Here is a 15,365-nt window from a genome sequence, read left to right as displayed (position 1 = left end):
GAGTCAGTTCGTGGGTATAATAGAGTTTCAGTTTTGCAAGATGAAGAGTTGGTTTTTTTTTTTTGAGATGGAGTCTTGCTCAGTCAGCAAGCTAGAGTGCCATGGCATCAGCCTAGCTCACAGCAACCTCAAATTCCTGGGCTAAGTTATTTTCCTGCCTTAGCTTCCCAAGTAGGTGGGACTACAGGCGTGAACCACTATGCCCAGCTAATTTCTGTTCCATTTTTAGTAGAGACCTGGTCTCGCTCTTGCTCAGGCTGGTCTCAAACTTCTGACCTCAAGAATCCTCCCAGCTCAGCTCCCCAGAGTGCTAGGATTACAGGAGTGAGCCACCATGCCCAGCCAAGTTTTGGAGATTAGTTGTGCAACAAAGTGAATGACTTTACAGTACAGAGCTATATGCTTAAAAATTGTTACAATGGTAACTTTTTTTTTTTTTTTTGAGACAGAGTCTCACTCTGTTCCCTGGGATAGAATGTTATGGCATCAACTTAGCTCATAGCAACCTCAAACTCCTGGGCTCAAGCAATCCTTCTGTCTCAGCCTCCTGAGTAGCTGGCACTACAGGCATGCGCCACCATGCCCAGTTAATTTTTGATATACATATTAGTTGGCCAATTAATTTCTTTCTATTTTTAATAGAGACGGGGGTCTCGCTCTTGCTCAGGCTGGTTTTGAACTCCTGACCTTGAGTCATCCACCCAGCTTGACCTCCCAGAGCAACGGTAACCTTTATTATGTATATTTTACCACAACTAAAAACAAACCAAAAACGTATAACTATACACCAAAACAAAATAAAGCCAATTACATATACCATATCTTGATTATGGTGCACACTTATGTCAAAACTCAATGAATTCTTAAAATAGATGAACTTAATTATATGCAAAATATTCCTTGATAAAGTTGATTTTTAAATAAAAGAATGTTTATCATTGTAAATGATACATGTTTCTCAGTACATGTTTATCATGTAACTGAGAATTTTTAGTAAAGGTCTCAAACTCGTCAATCTTATGATTAGTTTTATGGCTTTCCAATTTCTCAAATTTATCCTGCCCCATGCAAACCAGACCCCTTCCCACAGGCACAGGCACCACACTTACTGCAAGATGCTCATCTTGAGCTGCAGGCCATGCAGAACCTCAATCACCCTCTGCACATCACCAAGAAGCTGATGAGTCGCCACAATCTTCTTGGCATTCTGATGGGAGTAATTTTCTTCTAGAAACGTCAGGCCATGCATGTGTCCCCTACTCAACCACTCCTTGTCATACCAGTACTTGAAGCCAGGCCTCTGACCTAAAGCAGTGACAACGATGGGGTTAGAATGAGGCCTGAAGGAAGCCCATCACTATTGCACAATTATCAAATGGACTACTGGAAGGATAGATTAGTGAGTTCATTTTGTTCATTTATTCATCCAGTGTATCTTTACTTAGCACCTACTATATGCTGGGCTGTCTACTAGGTGTTGTGGATACAGTAATGAAGAAGGCATGTATGCTTCCTGACCTCCTGGAACTGGCCAGAGGGGGGGTGGGAACCTGGATTATCTCTAAATGTAAATCATATCATTCCCTCCCTTACTTAAAACCTTCCACTGCCTCCTACTGTTCACTGAAGAAAACCTGAAACCCCAGCTCTGGCTTTATGAGGCCCACAGGTCCCAGCTCCTTCCTGCCCTCTGCTTCCCACCCTTACAGGCCCCCCCTTCAGTTTCTGGAACACATCAAACTCTTTCCAGTCTCGTGATCTTTGCTCTAGCAGCACCCGCTCTGTCTAAAGCACTACTTCCCAAGGCCTTAGCAGGGATACATCCTTACCACCACCCCAGGGAGGCCTTTGCTACCTCCCAAAGTGAAAAGAGCCTCTTCACTGCCTCCTGGCATTCCTTATCATTTCTCCCTCTCACAGCATTCTTCATTACCTAACACAGTCTTGTTTTATTTTGTTAACTTGTTTTTGTTTTAAATTTTAAAATAAACTTTATTCTTTTTTATATACATAAATTTATTTTTCTTTCTTTTTCAGCCACTTAAATTCACTGAAATATTTTGTTAACTTGTTTTAACATTTGTTTCTGGACACTGGCCTTGTTAAGAGCCAGAAGAGTAGGAACCATTTTGTTCATAGTTGTTTCCCCAGTGCCTGGCAAAAGGCATCGCATGGATTTATTAATGAATAGAAAGAAGGTGCAAGTCCCCCTTCCAAGTCTACCACCCACCACCGAACTAAACAAATGATGAGGTCCCCTTAACTGGATGGCTTCAGTGGTCCTGTTCCTTACAGGGTCCCTTAAGAAGGACTGAAAACTTAAGCACATGTGACTCAGCAACACTCCCTGCTCCAAAAGCCCAGGGAACAGCTTTTGACAGACTGCTGTTTACCTGTCAATATCTATAAATACCCTGAAACAACCCAGGTAATCCCTATCAAGGTCTTTGGGGCTCTTTCTGGCTTTACTACTAATAATGCACGTAGTAGGGATATTCCTCAATCCTGTTAAGAACATTTTTAAGTAACCTTTAAAAAATGACTCTGTCAGGTTAAACTTTTGGCCCAACCCACGGCAGAGTCAGTCTATAAATGCAGACCTTTGGGAAACATTCAGTGCTCACTTCAAGGAAGAGTCTATTCAGTCTTGGCGATTAAAGTTATAAAAATTCAGAAAGTATACAGGATTTGATGAAGAAAGTGTATGTGATTTAGAAAGCGGGAAAAGTGGAGAGAAAGGCATGGCAGACAAAAAATATTTTTAAAAGATACCCTCTAAGAAGCCCTCAAGATTATGTGAGGGAACCTCAGAGGCAGCTGCTGTAGGCAGTGGCAGCTGACACAGCAGGATTCAAGCAGCACCACTTGTTTTACAAGACAAAGGTCAGAGACCTTCACCACCTGTCTGGCATTAACTGGTGGAGAGGTCTTGAGCCAGTCATGTGTCTTGGCCTGTGTTTGTTCACCTGTCTGATCTTTTGGCCATATTCTTTCCTTGGGATAAAGGGATAAACAGAGGCTGATTCTTCTCAGTCTATGGACTAATCTAGTACAAGGAGATACAGTTTTACAACAGAGGTCATCAGGCCCGTGGGGACCTGCTTGATGGAAAATGAACTGTGATGACCTGTCCCTCCCTACATAATCAGCAAAATCAAGAGATTTGATCCTGCAAGCCACTTCTAATTGCAATTTGCTTTATGGGGTTAGGATAGTCATTTATATTCTCTGGGCACCAATTTCTTCCTTAGAAGCAAAAAAGGGAGTCAGAGCTCCTACCAGGCATACCTCATAGAACCAAAATGAATACAGAAGCAGGAGCTCTCAAGTATTGTCCAGCTGTAAGGGAATCAGGGGACTAGAGCTGAGGGAAAGACTGTACAGGTGGCAATGGGAGACAATGTCACCATCCCACTGACAGCAAGACGAGAACCACAGATTTATAATCCACCCCTTCTAGAAAGGGGCACCCAAGAGCCACAAGTGATCCCTACAGCCACGAAACTAACTGATCCTAAGGAATTCAGTCACTGTTCTGGGCGGCGACAGGCTCTACACAATCATGCCTTTCCCCTTCCTCCCAAGGGCCTGTCTCTACCTTCCGCGTGGCAGTGATGCAACACAGGACAGATATTGCCACAGGGAGCAGAGGCAGGTTTCTAAATTTCCAACAGCCTCCAAAAAACAGGGACAGAGCCCACATGCCAATCCTCATAAGCTATCAAGGAAAAGGTGCTCACTTCAGCAGCACATACAATGAAACTGGAACAATGCAGAGATTAGCATGGCCCCTGCGCAAAGATGACGCTCAAATTTATCAAGCATTTCCTATTTTTTATAGATTTTCAGTCATGTAGGATGAAACTTCTAGACATCTGCTGAACAACAGTGTACTTATAGTTAACAATACTACACTGCACACTTAATTTGTTAAGAGGGTAGAGCTTGTGTGTGTGTGTGTGTGTGTGTGTTTTACCACAACTAGCTCTCAAGGCCAGACCTTCCACTAGGTGAGCCTCTTCACATGTGCTCTATAACTGTTAAGTTCAGGACAGCTGGCCACCAGGTGGGTTAGCAACAGAGGCAAGGAGGAGTTGGAGTCTAGCGATGCTGAAGAAATGAATCTCAAGACCACAGACACTTAGCATGTTTCACATGCAGCTGTGCTAAGGAAAAGGCTACATACTGTTAATGTCCCTGACTCCAGAAATCTCTACCTGGAGGGTCTTGGCAAACATAACAGGTGTATTTCTCGGGCACATTTTCTTCCAGTAATCCCATGCAGACCCCATGCTGCCAGCACTGGCACTCTTCACACTGTTAGAATCAAAGAAGCAACAAAAATTAAACTCAGAAGGTGTCCTCCATCCAAAAGCAAGACCCACCTGCTGGGGGGAGGGCTCGGGAGGGCAGAAGGAGGTGGTAGGGAGGGGCACTCCCTCCTGACTAACAGGGGACTGAGCTGCAGCCACACATCTGGACTCGCACTACCCAATATGGCAGCCACTAGCCACATGTGGCTCTACAAGGAAATTAACAAGTTCAGCTAAAAATTTAGCTCCTCAGTCCCACTAGGTACAGTTTAAGTGCTCAATAGCCACAAGAGGCTAGTGGTTCAGTGCACATTAACATTTAGATCTACTAAACAATGTTGATCTCAGAATAATGACATTTTCACTCCCATTTCTAGAAGTTTACACTTTTCTAATCACTTTATGGGAATAGGTAAAAACTGCTCAAATCCTTAGAGAATGGGTAACTTGGAGTGACAAAAAGCTGAATTTGAATTATAGCTCAGATATTCATTAGCTGTGTAACTTTGCACAAGTCACTTCTTTCTCCCTGGGCTTCAGTTTCCCCAACTGCAAAATGGGATACTATTCCTAACTCCACCCATCCCCACCCCAGGACTATTTGTGAGGATTCAATGGTTCATGTGTAAAAGCTCCTATTATAGAGCCCAGCTTTATGTATTAATCTACTACTAGTAACTACCAAGGTCAAGATAATTCACTCAGACCCCTCCTGGAATAATCATATGTTAGCACCTTCCATTTATTCTCTCTAAACCTTACCAAGAGTCACACAGCTAATGAGAGTCAAAGGTAGATTAGAACACAGCCTGGCTAATTGCAAAGCTAGTTCTTTCAACCCCTAGGCTCCACTTCCTTGCATGTGTATTGGGGGCAGGAGGGAGAGAAACAGGAGGCAGAAGGGAAAAAGAAGACGCTGACAGTGAGGAGGCACTGGGAAACTTGTGGAGCCAAAGGATGGTAAGTCTAAGAGCTAAGGGTCCAGAGGAGGAAATGCAGAAGAAAGACAGACTCACAAGGAGATACTAGGACTCTCCAAGGAACTCCAAACCAGGGCCCTAAACCTTTAATTACCCAACAAACAGATTAGCCCTGGAAGAAGGACAGTGAGCTTCCTGTCCATGACCTTGATGGTGGTGGGCTACCAGCCTGGCCAGAATGGACTAGAAATCCAAAGCTCAAATAGTTCTCCATCACTTGGAGTCAGATAAGCCTCAGCATCGGGAGGGCTCCCCTGAGCAGATGTAAGGCTTCCAGGAAGCTAATCACATCAGAACCAACAGATAAGCTCTGTGCCAGATTTTTCAATCTACAGATGAGGTAACTAAACTCAGAGAAGAAACAAAGTCACGACAAATGCAATTAGTAGCAGAAAACAGACTAATAACTAAGAATCAAAGTCTATCTCACCAATGACTTCATAAATCTTGAAAACAGGATTCAGCAAAAGTCAATCAAATATGTTTCAAAATAACTTTTTCATGTAGGTGTGGCTAAAATACATTATTCATTTTTAAAATGTTTAAATTTAGAAACAAATGAGAATAATAACCTAAAAGATGAAAAAACTAAGAAGAAATATAAGCATGCAAAATAATTAAGAAACAAATTTTTAAATATTATACTATTTGAAGACCACGGAGACTTAAGTCAGTGCACTCTAGTCCTGGACAGCAAGAGTCAACATCATAAGGATATCAATTCTCCTTTGGTTAATTCATAAAAATAATGTAACCCCAATAAAATAATAAATTAACAGTTTTAGCACTAGATAGAATTCTAAAATCAACAGCCAGGAAATATGTGAAAAAGAAAGAGCAGGCCAAGCATAGTGGCTCACGTCTGTAATCCTAGCACTCTGGGAGGCCAAGGTGGGCGGATTGCTCGAGGTCAGGAGTTCAAAACCAGCCTGAGCAAGAGCGAGACTCCATCTCTACTATAAATAGAAAGAAATTAATTGGCCAATTAATATATATAGAGGCTGGGCGCGGTGGCTCATGCCTGTAATCCTAGCACTCTGGGAGGCCGAGGTGGGCGGACTGCTCGAGGTCAGGAGTTCGAAACCAGCCTGAGCAAGGACAAGACCCCGTCTCTACTATAAATACAAAGAAATTAATTGGCCAACTAATATATATAGAAAAAATTAGCCAGGCATGGTGTGCATGCCTGTAGTCCCAGCTACTCGGGAGGCTGAGGCAGCAGGATTGCTTGAGCCCAGGAGTTTGAGGTTGCTGTGAGCTAAGCTGATACCACGGCACTCACTCTAGCCTGGGCAACAAAGCGAGACTCTGTCTCAAACAAATACATACATAAATAAATAAATGAATATAAAAAATTGGCCGGGCACAGTGGCACATGCCTGTAGTCCCAGCTACTTGGGAGGCTGAGGCAGCAGGATTGCTTGAACCCAGGAGTTTGAGGTTGCTGTGAGCTAGGCTGATGCCACAGCACTCACTCTAGCCTGGGCAACAAAGTGAGACTCTGTCTCAAAAAAAAAAAAGGGGGGGGGGGCAATAAGGGAATACTAGCCCCATCAGATATTTTACAAATATCATAAAGGCACAATAATTAAAATAGAATTGTACAAATATACAGACAGATAATCAATGCAGAAGAAGAGTGTCTTGTCACCACAAGACTCCCTCGTGTTATTCTTTAGAGCCATACTTGTCCCTTTATCTTTTCTTCCCTAGACCCTGGAAACTACTACACTGTTTTTCATCTCTTTAATTATATACTTCTATGATTATTGGTTAATGGAATCTTGTGGTACATGTCTGAGTATCTTGAGTGGGAGCAGTTACACAAGGCTATACTTGTGACAAAACTGCACCAGCTATATGCACACACAAATGAATACATGCATATAACTGGTAAAATCTGAATAAGCTCTACAGATTGTGCCAATGTCAATTGGTTTCGTTTTGATACGGTACTGTGGTTGTGTGGGCTGTTGGCATGGGAGGAGGACTGGTGGAGGAGTTCATGAGACTTCCCTATATATTTCTTTGTACCCTCGTATGAAGCTATAATTACTTCAAAATAAAAGTGAAGGGGAAGCCGGGCGTGGTGGCTCACGCCTGTAATCCTAGCACTTTGGGAGGCCGAGGCGGGCGGATTGCTCAAGGTCAGGAGTTCGAAACCAGCCTGAGCGAGACCCCGTCTCTACCAAAAATAGAAATAAATTAATTGACCAACTAAAAATATATATACAAAAAATTAGCCAGGCATGGTGGCGCATGCCTGTAGTCCCAGCTACTCGGGAGGCTGAGGCAGTAGGATCGCTGAGCCCCGGAGATTGAGGTTGCTGTGAGCCAGGCTGATGCCACGGCACTCACTCTAGCCTGGGCAACAAAGTGAGACTCTGTCTCAAAAAAAAAAAATTGAGGGGGAAAAGCACTGGGAAAATAAAAACCAAAAAAGCAAGTGTGTCTACTCATTTTCTGGTCTTTCTGAAAGTTTAAAGAACTATGGCAAAGCTGTGAAGTTTCAAAAAAAAAAAAAAAAAAAAATCAAAGGAAAGGGGATTATTGAGTATGAAGAACACAAATTCAAAGATAAGGCCAGGCACTGTGGTTCATGCCTGTAATCCTAGCACTATGGGAGGCCGAGGTGGGAGGATTGCTTGAGCTTAGGAGTTCGAGACCAGCCTGAGCAAGAGCGAGATACCGTCTCTACTATAAATAGAGAGAAATTAGCCAAACAACTAAACATATATAGAAAAAATTAGCCGGGCATGGTGGCACATGCCTGTAGTCCCAGCTACTCAGGAGGCTGAGGCAGGAGGATCGCTTGAGCCGGAAGTTTTAGATTGCCGTGAGCTAGGCTAATGCCACAGCACTCTATCCAGGGCAACAGAGTGAGGCTCTGTCTCAAAAAAAAAAAAAATAAAAAAAAAAAAAACGAAGATAAGCATATTAAGTCAAGACCCAAAAGTGAATTTCAAAAAAAAATCAATGCCATGCCAACCTACAGCACTATAAGGGCAAGGAAATAATATTCTAACACAGAAAGCAAGTCAAGGGGTCTGGGGCTTTTTCTCCTATCTCAATAAACTATATAGATTCTTACTGGGTGATGGACAGCCACCCCATTACTGGGAACTCCCAAACCCACTCACACAGTAACAGAGATGAGCCCCAGTCAGTCTTATTGGACAATGTAACCCTGCCCACAACCCCTACCATCACCAGAGGGGGGGGCATCTGACCCATGACAAACTTCTTCCCCCTCTGACCACAGGAGACTGTTCCAAAGGCTAATATCTGATCTAAACCTGGCCACAATTTCTTGCCCGGGAATTTATAACAAAATTGGGACCGAGATTCCAACCTCAGGCTAGCTTATCTCTTGAACACACAAAAAATGTACAATTGAGGAGAGGGAGATGGGTCACAGGTGACCATTTTGCATTTTCAAAGAAAATTAGTGGCAAAAGAAAAAGAATCAAATGGACTCCATAGAGAAGCAGGAAATGAGGTAGACCATACCCATCCAGACAGAATTATAGGTTCCTGAGCCTGGCTACATCCCTACCTCTGGGTTCCAGGACCCAGTCTATTTTCCCAACAATATTTATACTTGCCCCTAAAAGAATCCTAACCAACATAACCATGACTTTTAAAAAAGTCAGGTTCCCAAGCCAACTGGGCAGCTGCCTAGATACCCAAAGAATTTATGACAGCCTTTACAGTCAGCCAGACCGCAGCCACGCACACCAGAACCACAAGGGACAACGAGAGAAGAGCCAGCAGCAAGCAAGTGCTGGCCGGTAACGGGCTCTCCAAGCAGAAGGGGGGGGGGGGGTCCTATTTCAGAGACACATCTCAGAGATAGGGATGACAGATACAAATGTCAGGAAAATAAAGTACAAGAAACAGAAGTTATAAAATCAGCCTCCATTACTTTTAAAGAAAATTTGCCTCAAAGAGAAGGTAAGGGTCCATACGAAAACTGAACTGCCACTCCATAGATCTGGGTCCCTGCTGGTCAACTACTTACTTCATGACCAGAGGCATGGCCCTTCCCATTTGTGGGTCCCAGTTGCCTCAATCAGAGCATGAGAGGTTTAGACTCAATGATTCCTCAAGTACTCTCTTAGCCTATTAATGGGCTCTTATGGCAGCCTGAAATTCTGAGAAAGCCAAACCAGAAAGCAAAGTTCAGTCTACCGCTGCTAACATTATATATCTGGGGCTTCTGATGTCACTTGCCATTGCTGCTGGCCTCAAAATTTCCCTCCAAGGACCAGTTTGTGCTTCTCTAGACCTGTTTTCTGGAAGCTCCACCTACCTGAATCATGAAGTCATTTTCCTCCTGGACCTCACAGATGCAACGGACCACTTCAAAGTCATAGCGGTCATCCCCATCAAGTTCCTCATCTGGATTGGTGGTCACATCCACATCTTGGCTGTACTCCTCGTCACTCCAAAGAAAGCTCTCAGAAGAGGACTCACTCAAATTATCCTCCTCTGGGAGGAAAGAGAAAACAACAGTCACTATTTTAAATTACAGTTACAAAATTTTAAAAACCCTAGATTGCCAAGAGTAAAAAATGACCTTACAGACCCACTGCTCCACAAGCTCTCACAGGAGTGGGAAATGGTGATAACAATCTGTTCCTTGGGCCTGTCATTTAGTAATGGCCCAACAAAGTATGATGCCTAGTAATGAACTGAACTCCATTTCTTCATTTCACCAACAAAATGAACCCCAAGGTCAATGGATGCGCAAGGTCACAGAGCCTGTTGGCAAAGGAGCTACAATTCCCATAAACCATGCAGATCATCATTCCTAACAACTCTAACATGTTCCTCAGCCTCATCTCGTCCAGCCAGGACCTGCTTTACAGTCAGTCTACACCCAAAGTCACCTTTAAAACTCTGTAGGCACTGAGTATAAGAAAGGGGAAAATTCCAGGGATAATCAGAACCAGAATCACTATGTCTTAATGCCTGATTAGTTATAATCACAGCTAACTTTTACTAAGTGCTTATTCTGTACCAGGTACTTTTCTAAATACAGGCATATCTCATTATATTGCACTTTGCTTTATTTCATTCCAAAGATGTTTTTTACAAATTGAAGTTTTGTAACAATCCTGTGTTCAGCAAGTCTATCAGCACCATTTTTCCAACAGCATGTGCTCACTTCAAGTCTGTGTCAGCACTTTTTAGCAAGAAAGTAAGTTTAAATTATAGTATGTGCCATTTTTTATGACATAATGCTTATGCTCTTCACATGTCAGAAAAAAAAAGATAATGAAGAAAGTAAAATTAAAAAAAGACATAATGCTACTGTACACTTAATAGACTACAGTGTAGTATAAACATAACTTTTACATGTACTAGGAAACCAAAAAATTTGTGTGACTTGCTTTATTGTAATACTTGATTTATTGTGATGGTCTAGAACCAAACCTGCAAAATCTCCAAGGTATGCCTATACTTTCCAACAAATGATCAGTAAATGATCAGCCCAGCAGACAGCCTCCTTACCAGATGCTTTCACTTTCCCTTTGTGGTTTCCAGATTCTGAGCCATGGAGCTGTGGGCTCATATGGACCCCAGGCTTGTGTGAGGACCCACACCTGGTAACAGCAAATGCCTTGGGTGGAGAAGGTTCCTGGGAGGTGTCACTGATCTCCTCACTGCAGAGGCATTCTGGGAGAACAGGATCAGGAAGGGAATGAGCAACATCCGACATCATGGCATTAAAAAAAAAAAAAAGAAAGAAATCAACCTCATCCAACCAAGAGGCCTGCTAATCAAATAGCTCTAAGGCTCAGGTATAATTCAACTACAAAGAGGTATGGAGGGAGATTTAGGGATTAATACTTCCAGCTACCTCTGAGACTCTCAAGCCAAATGCCTCCTCACCATCATCCCCTTCCTCTTTTCCTGTTAAGATTGTTTTTCTAAGCCAAAAGATAAACTGAGAATAAAACAAGGCATCCCTTTAATTCCCAAGCCTGGAACATAGAACATTTTTGTAGGAGCTAGACACACACTTTTCAAGAAGTGTCTCTTTTCTTGAGAGGGCTCAAAGATGTGTACTTAAGAGTTATGTGTATGAACAAATACAGTCATTCACCTGTACATCCACTCACACTTTGATACCTTCAAGTATGCCAACCTGTGACAGGGCACACTGGCCAATGCAGCCAGTGAGAGGGCTTTTAAATGCCAATCGGGCCTTGTAACGCCTGGTAAGTGGGCTCCTGCCCTGCCAGTGCCCAGGTTAGGCTAAACCCACAAGTCCTGGTAAAGGCCAGCTGGTCCCTCTGTTCAGCAAAGGCTCAAAGACCACAGGGGAAAAAACCTCCCCTCCCCACCATGGTAAGGAAACCTAACAAACCCTCAGGAGAAAACTTACCAGGTTTGGTTTTCTTTTTCTTTTTCTTTTTCTTCTTTGGCTTCACTCTCACAAACTCTTTGAATTTCTTCTCTTTATTCTTTTCCTTGTCTTTTGCAGCTAGAATTAAACAGGAGTGTTGGCATTTTAATGTTTCGTTTCTAATGCTGAGATGTTTATTCTTTTCTTAAGTAATTAGGCATGTTCAACAAGAAGAACTGGAACAGGCAGTAGGCCAGGCTGTGCCTGGGGGGAGGTCACTTTCCTTCCCTCTGAGGGCTCTGGAACTGGCTGCCCGAGGGAGGCAGAGCCACTCCTCCAACACTCAGCCTTTAGATCACACACTCTGGCTGCTGCCTGTTATTGCAACAGAGGTTTAGTGAAACATACCATGCTCATTTGTTACATGTTGTCTATGGATGCTTTCACGTTTCAACAGCAGAGTTGAATAGTGAGGCCAGAGACCTTCTGGCCCTCAGAGCTGAAAACATTATCTGGCCCTTTACAGAACCATTTGCCAATCTCTACTTAGATCACTGCTACTCAACTCAGCTACATACTGGAATCACCTGGGGAACTTGTTAAAAAGACCAGAATGCCTGGGAGGGAGAGGGAAAGGAAAGGAAAAAGAAAGGCAAAAGGGGAAGGGGGAAGGGAAAGAAAGGGGGAAAGGAAAGGAAAGGGAAAAGAAAAAGAAAAGGGCCAATATCTGTAAGTTTTAGGAGAAATTTTCAAAAGGTTCCCTGTAGTAAGACATAAAATGAGATTTTATGGTAACCTATACTACCACCATTGTGATTTCTACATAAAATAAAACAGTGCTGTTAGAAAAGATCTTTAGTTGTAATTAAGATAAAATAGCATTTACATTTGGACTCAACAGTAGAATCACATATCACCTTTTAGTTCTTTTGTCCTGCTGGCAGGGCAGGGGACACAGGTTTGGGAACAGCACAACACCTGTGCTGTTCTGTCCCTGCTGACTTCCGAAGGAGCACCCACCCCCTGCTTGACTGCCCCCACTCATACTGGGAGCACCAAAGCCTTCAGCAGCTGTGTAACTTTCTCATAGTAACTCTCGGAGCTAGTATTCCTGCTTCCTTGAGGAAGGCTGCAGCAACATGATGCAACTCCTGAAGATCACTTATTATTTTCAATCTTGTGGGATTCACCTGGACCAGACCAACCTAATGCCTGCTTTCTGTGTGTCAGAAAATGTAAGCACTGTGACCCAAGCAGCAGGGCCCTCCATGACACAATGCAGAACCCCGATACTTACTGGGGGAGCTGGCAGAGACCCGCTTCCTGGTCAGGTTCTCCTGGCTGGCCTTGTCTGAAGCTGAAGAGCCCCTGGTTTGGACATGCCTCTTTCCTGGGCCCTCTTCTGGCTCCGGTGACTTCTCCATTCCATGGAAATACTTCATGTGATAGTGCAACAGTTTGGCTTTGCGGAAAAATTTTAAGCAGTCCACAACCTTGCATCTAAACTTGTGGTCTAGGTCGATAGCTGGTGTGTTAGATGTCACAAAATCGTCTGTTTTCTTAAAAGTATTTGTTACTGAAAAAAATAAAAACAAAAGCAAAGATTTTTTATGTTTATTGTAGTTATTACAAAACATGCATTAACACGCGGCAACAGAAGTAACAGAGTAGCATGCATATATATCCTGAGAAAGCAATCAGACTGCCATTACCTCCTAAAATTACCGTTAAGAATGAATGAAAACAACCACAGGTCAAATAACAAGAGACTAAACTATGATTCATCTTTAGAAAGAAGAGATCAACATGTTTATTTAAAACAGTCATACATAGAATTCTCAGTTTATCATGGAAAAAAGGGGGAAAAAAGACAAATAAATAACTAAATAACTAAATAAATAAATAAAACAGCCATACAGCCGGGCACAGTGGCTCATGCCTGTAATCCTAGCTCTCTGGGAGGCCGAGGCGGGCGGATTGCTCGAGGTCAGGAGTTCGAAACCAGCCTGAGCAAGAGTGAGACCCCGTCTCTACTATAAATAGAAAGAAATTCATTGGCCAACTAATATATATAGAAAAAATTAGCCAGGCATGGTGGCGAATGCCTGTAGTCCCAGCTACCTGGGAGGCTGAGGCAGGAGGATTGCTTGAGCCAGGAGTTTGAGGTTGCTGTGAGCTAGGCTGACGCCACGGCACTCACTCTAGCCTGGGCAACAAGTGAGACTCTGTCTCAAAAAAAAAAAAAAAAAAAAAAAAAATTAAAAAAAAGCCATACAAGTTCTCAGGGGTTTCACAGACTTTGGGGGACAAATAGGGAAAAATCCTAAAGAAAATCAAGTATCTTAAGCCAGCACTTGTAACTCATGAATTGGATCAGACTCATTTTTACCACCATCCTGGTAACCTGTCTGTGTGGAAAAAACTAGGAAATATTCCACAGGATCTCTTTATGAAGCCTAAGAGATTTTACAAGTTTTTGCATAAGGAAGGAGTAACTGTTACAAAGGGTTGAGTAGTGAGCCTTTGAGATTTCACCATGTACTTTGTTTTACCACATACTTTGTTTGACCAAAAGGACCTAGAATAAGAGAAATAAGTTCTAGTGTACTATGGCACTATAGTATGACTATATAACAATTTATTGTATACTTACTTTCTTTCTTTTTTTTTTTTTTGAGACAGAGTCTCACTTCGCTGTGCCCAGGCTACAGTGAGTGCCGTGGCATCATCCTAGCTCACAGCAACCTCAAACTCCTGGGCTCAAGGGATCCTTCTGCCTCAGCCTCCCAAGTAGCTGGGACTACAGGCATGTGCCACCATGCCCGGCTAATTTTTTCTCTATATATTAGTTGGCCAATTAATTTCTTTCTATTTATAGTAGAGATAGGGTCTTGCTCTTGCTCAGGCTGGTTTCAAACCCCTGACCTTGAGCAATCCGCCCCCCCCTCGGCCTCCCAGAGTGCTAGGATTACAAGGCGTGAGCCACTGCCCCAGTTTATTGTATGCTTTCAAATGACAAGTAGAGCAGGCTTTTTTCTTTTCTTTCTTTTTTTTTTGCTAATTCCATAACACATTAATAGAGCAGACTTTTTCTTGGGAGGGGGAAGGTTGAGACAGGGTCTTGCTCTGTTGCCCAAAGCTGGAGTACAATGGCACAATCATAGCTCACTACAACCTCCAATGCCTGGGTTCAAGTGATCCTCATAACTTAGCCTGCTGAGTAGCTAGGGCTATAGGCACGTACCACTACACCTGGCTAATTTGTAAATTTTTTGTTAGAGACAGGTTCTTGCTATGTTGCCCAGGCTGATATAGAGATTTTGAATGTTCCCAATGCAAAGAAATTATAAATGTTTGAGGTGATAGATGTGCTAACTACCCAGATTTGATCATTATACCTTGTATGTATGTATTGAAATACATATTCCCTCATAAATATATACAATTATTATGTGTCAATTAAAAACAATAAAAGCAAAACAAACAGGACCCAGAGACTGCAAGAAAACACAAAACCACCAACTGAACGGAACTGGAAGGCAAGAGGAGGACTCAGAACTTGATCAAATTCAAAAGGACAATAAAAGCGTGGACCCCCCTCCAAAAACCAAATAAGCCAAAGGCAATGGTCTGTCATGCACCAAAGATAAAAAGTAAAGCTGTCACAAGGACTTTGTGTGTGTTAGAAACTCCATTTATTGAGGAGTACCTTCAAAA

The 15,365-nt window shown here is 42.8% G+C and overlaps 1 protein-coding gene and 1 non-coding gene across 6 annotated transcripts in view; one reads left to right on the top strand and one right to left on the bottom strand.

The window, feature by feature from the left end:
* The window catches only part of PHF20 (PHD finger protein 20), a 125,658-nt gene that overhangs the window by 9,229 nt on the left and 101,064 nt on the right, over nt 1-15,365 (bottom strand). For all 5 annotated transcript variants that reach the window (XM_076011071.1, XM_076011070.1, XM_076011074.1 and 2 more), the window contains 6 exons: nt 12,946-13,224; nt 11,688-11,786; nt 10,811-10,975; nt 9,606-9,784; nt 4,218-4,317; nt 1,110-1,305 (listed from right to left, as the gene is read on the bottom strand). In XM_076011071.1, the coding sequence (XP_075867186.1) occupies nt 1,110-1,305; nt 4,218-4,317; nt 9,606-9,784; nt 10,811-10,975; nt 11,688-11,786; nt 12,946-13,224 (1,018 nt within the window). The remainder of the gene's footprint in view (nt 1-1,109; nt 1,306-4,217; nt 4,318-9,605; nt 9,785-10,810; nt 10,976-11,687; nt 11,787-12,945; nt 13,225-15,365) is intronic.
* Nucleotides 3,733-3,836, top strand: LOC142861452 (U6 spliceosomal RNA). Its single transcript, XR_012912681.1, has one exon. It is a non-coding gene; the product is annotated as a U6 spliceosomal RNA (small nuclear RNA).

The sequence above is a fragment of the Microcebus murinus genome, chromosome 16 (assembly GCF_040939455.1).
Source record: "Microcebus murinus isolate Inina chromosome 16, M.murinus_Inina_mat1.0, whole genome shotgun sequence".
NCBI lineage: Eukaryota > Metazoa > Chordata > Mammalia > Primates > Cheirogaleidae > Microcebus > Microcebus murinus.
The sequence above is the reverse complement of the archived record's forward strand: the minus strand, read 5'-3'. Positions and strand labels throughout refer to the sequence as shown.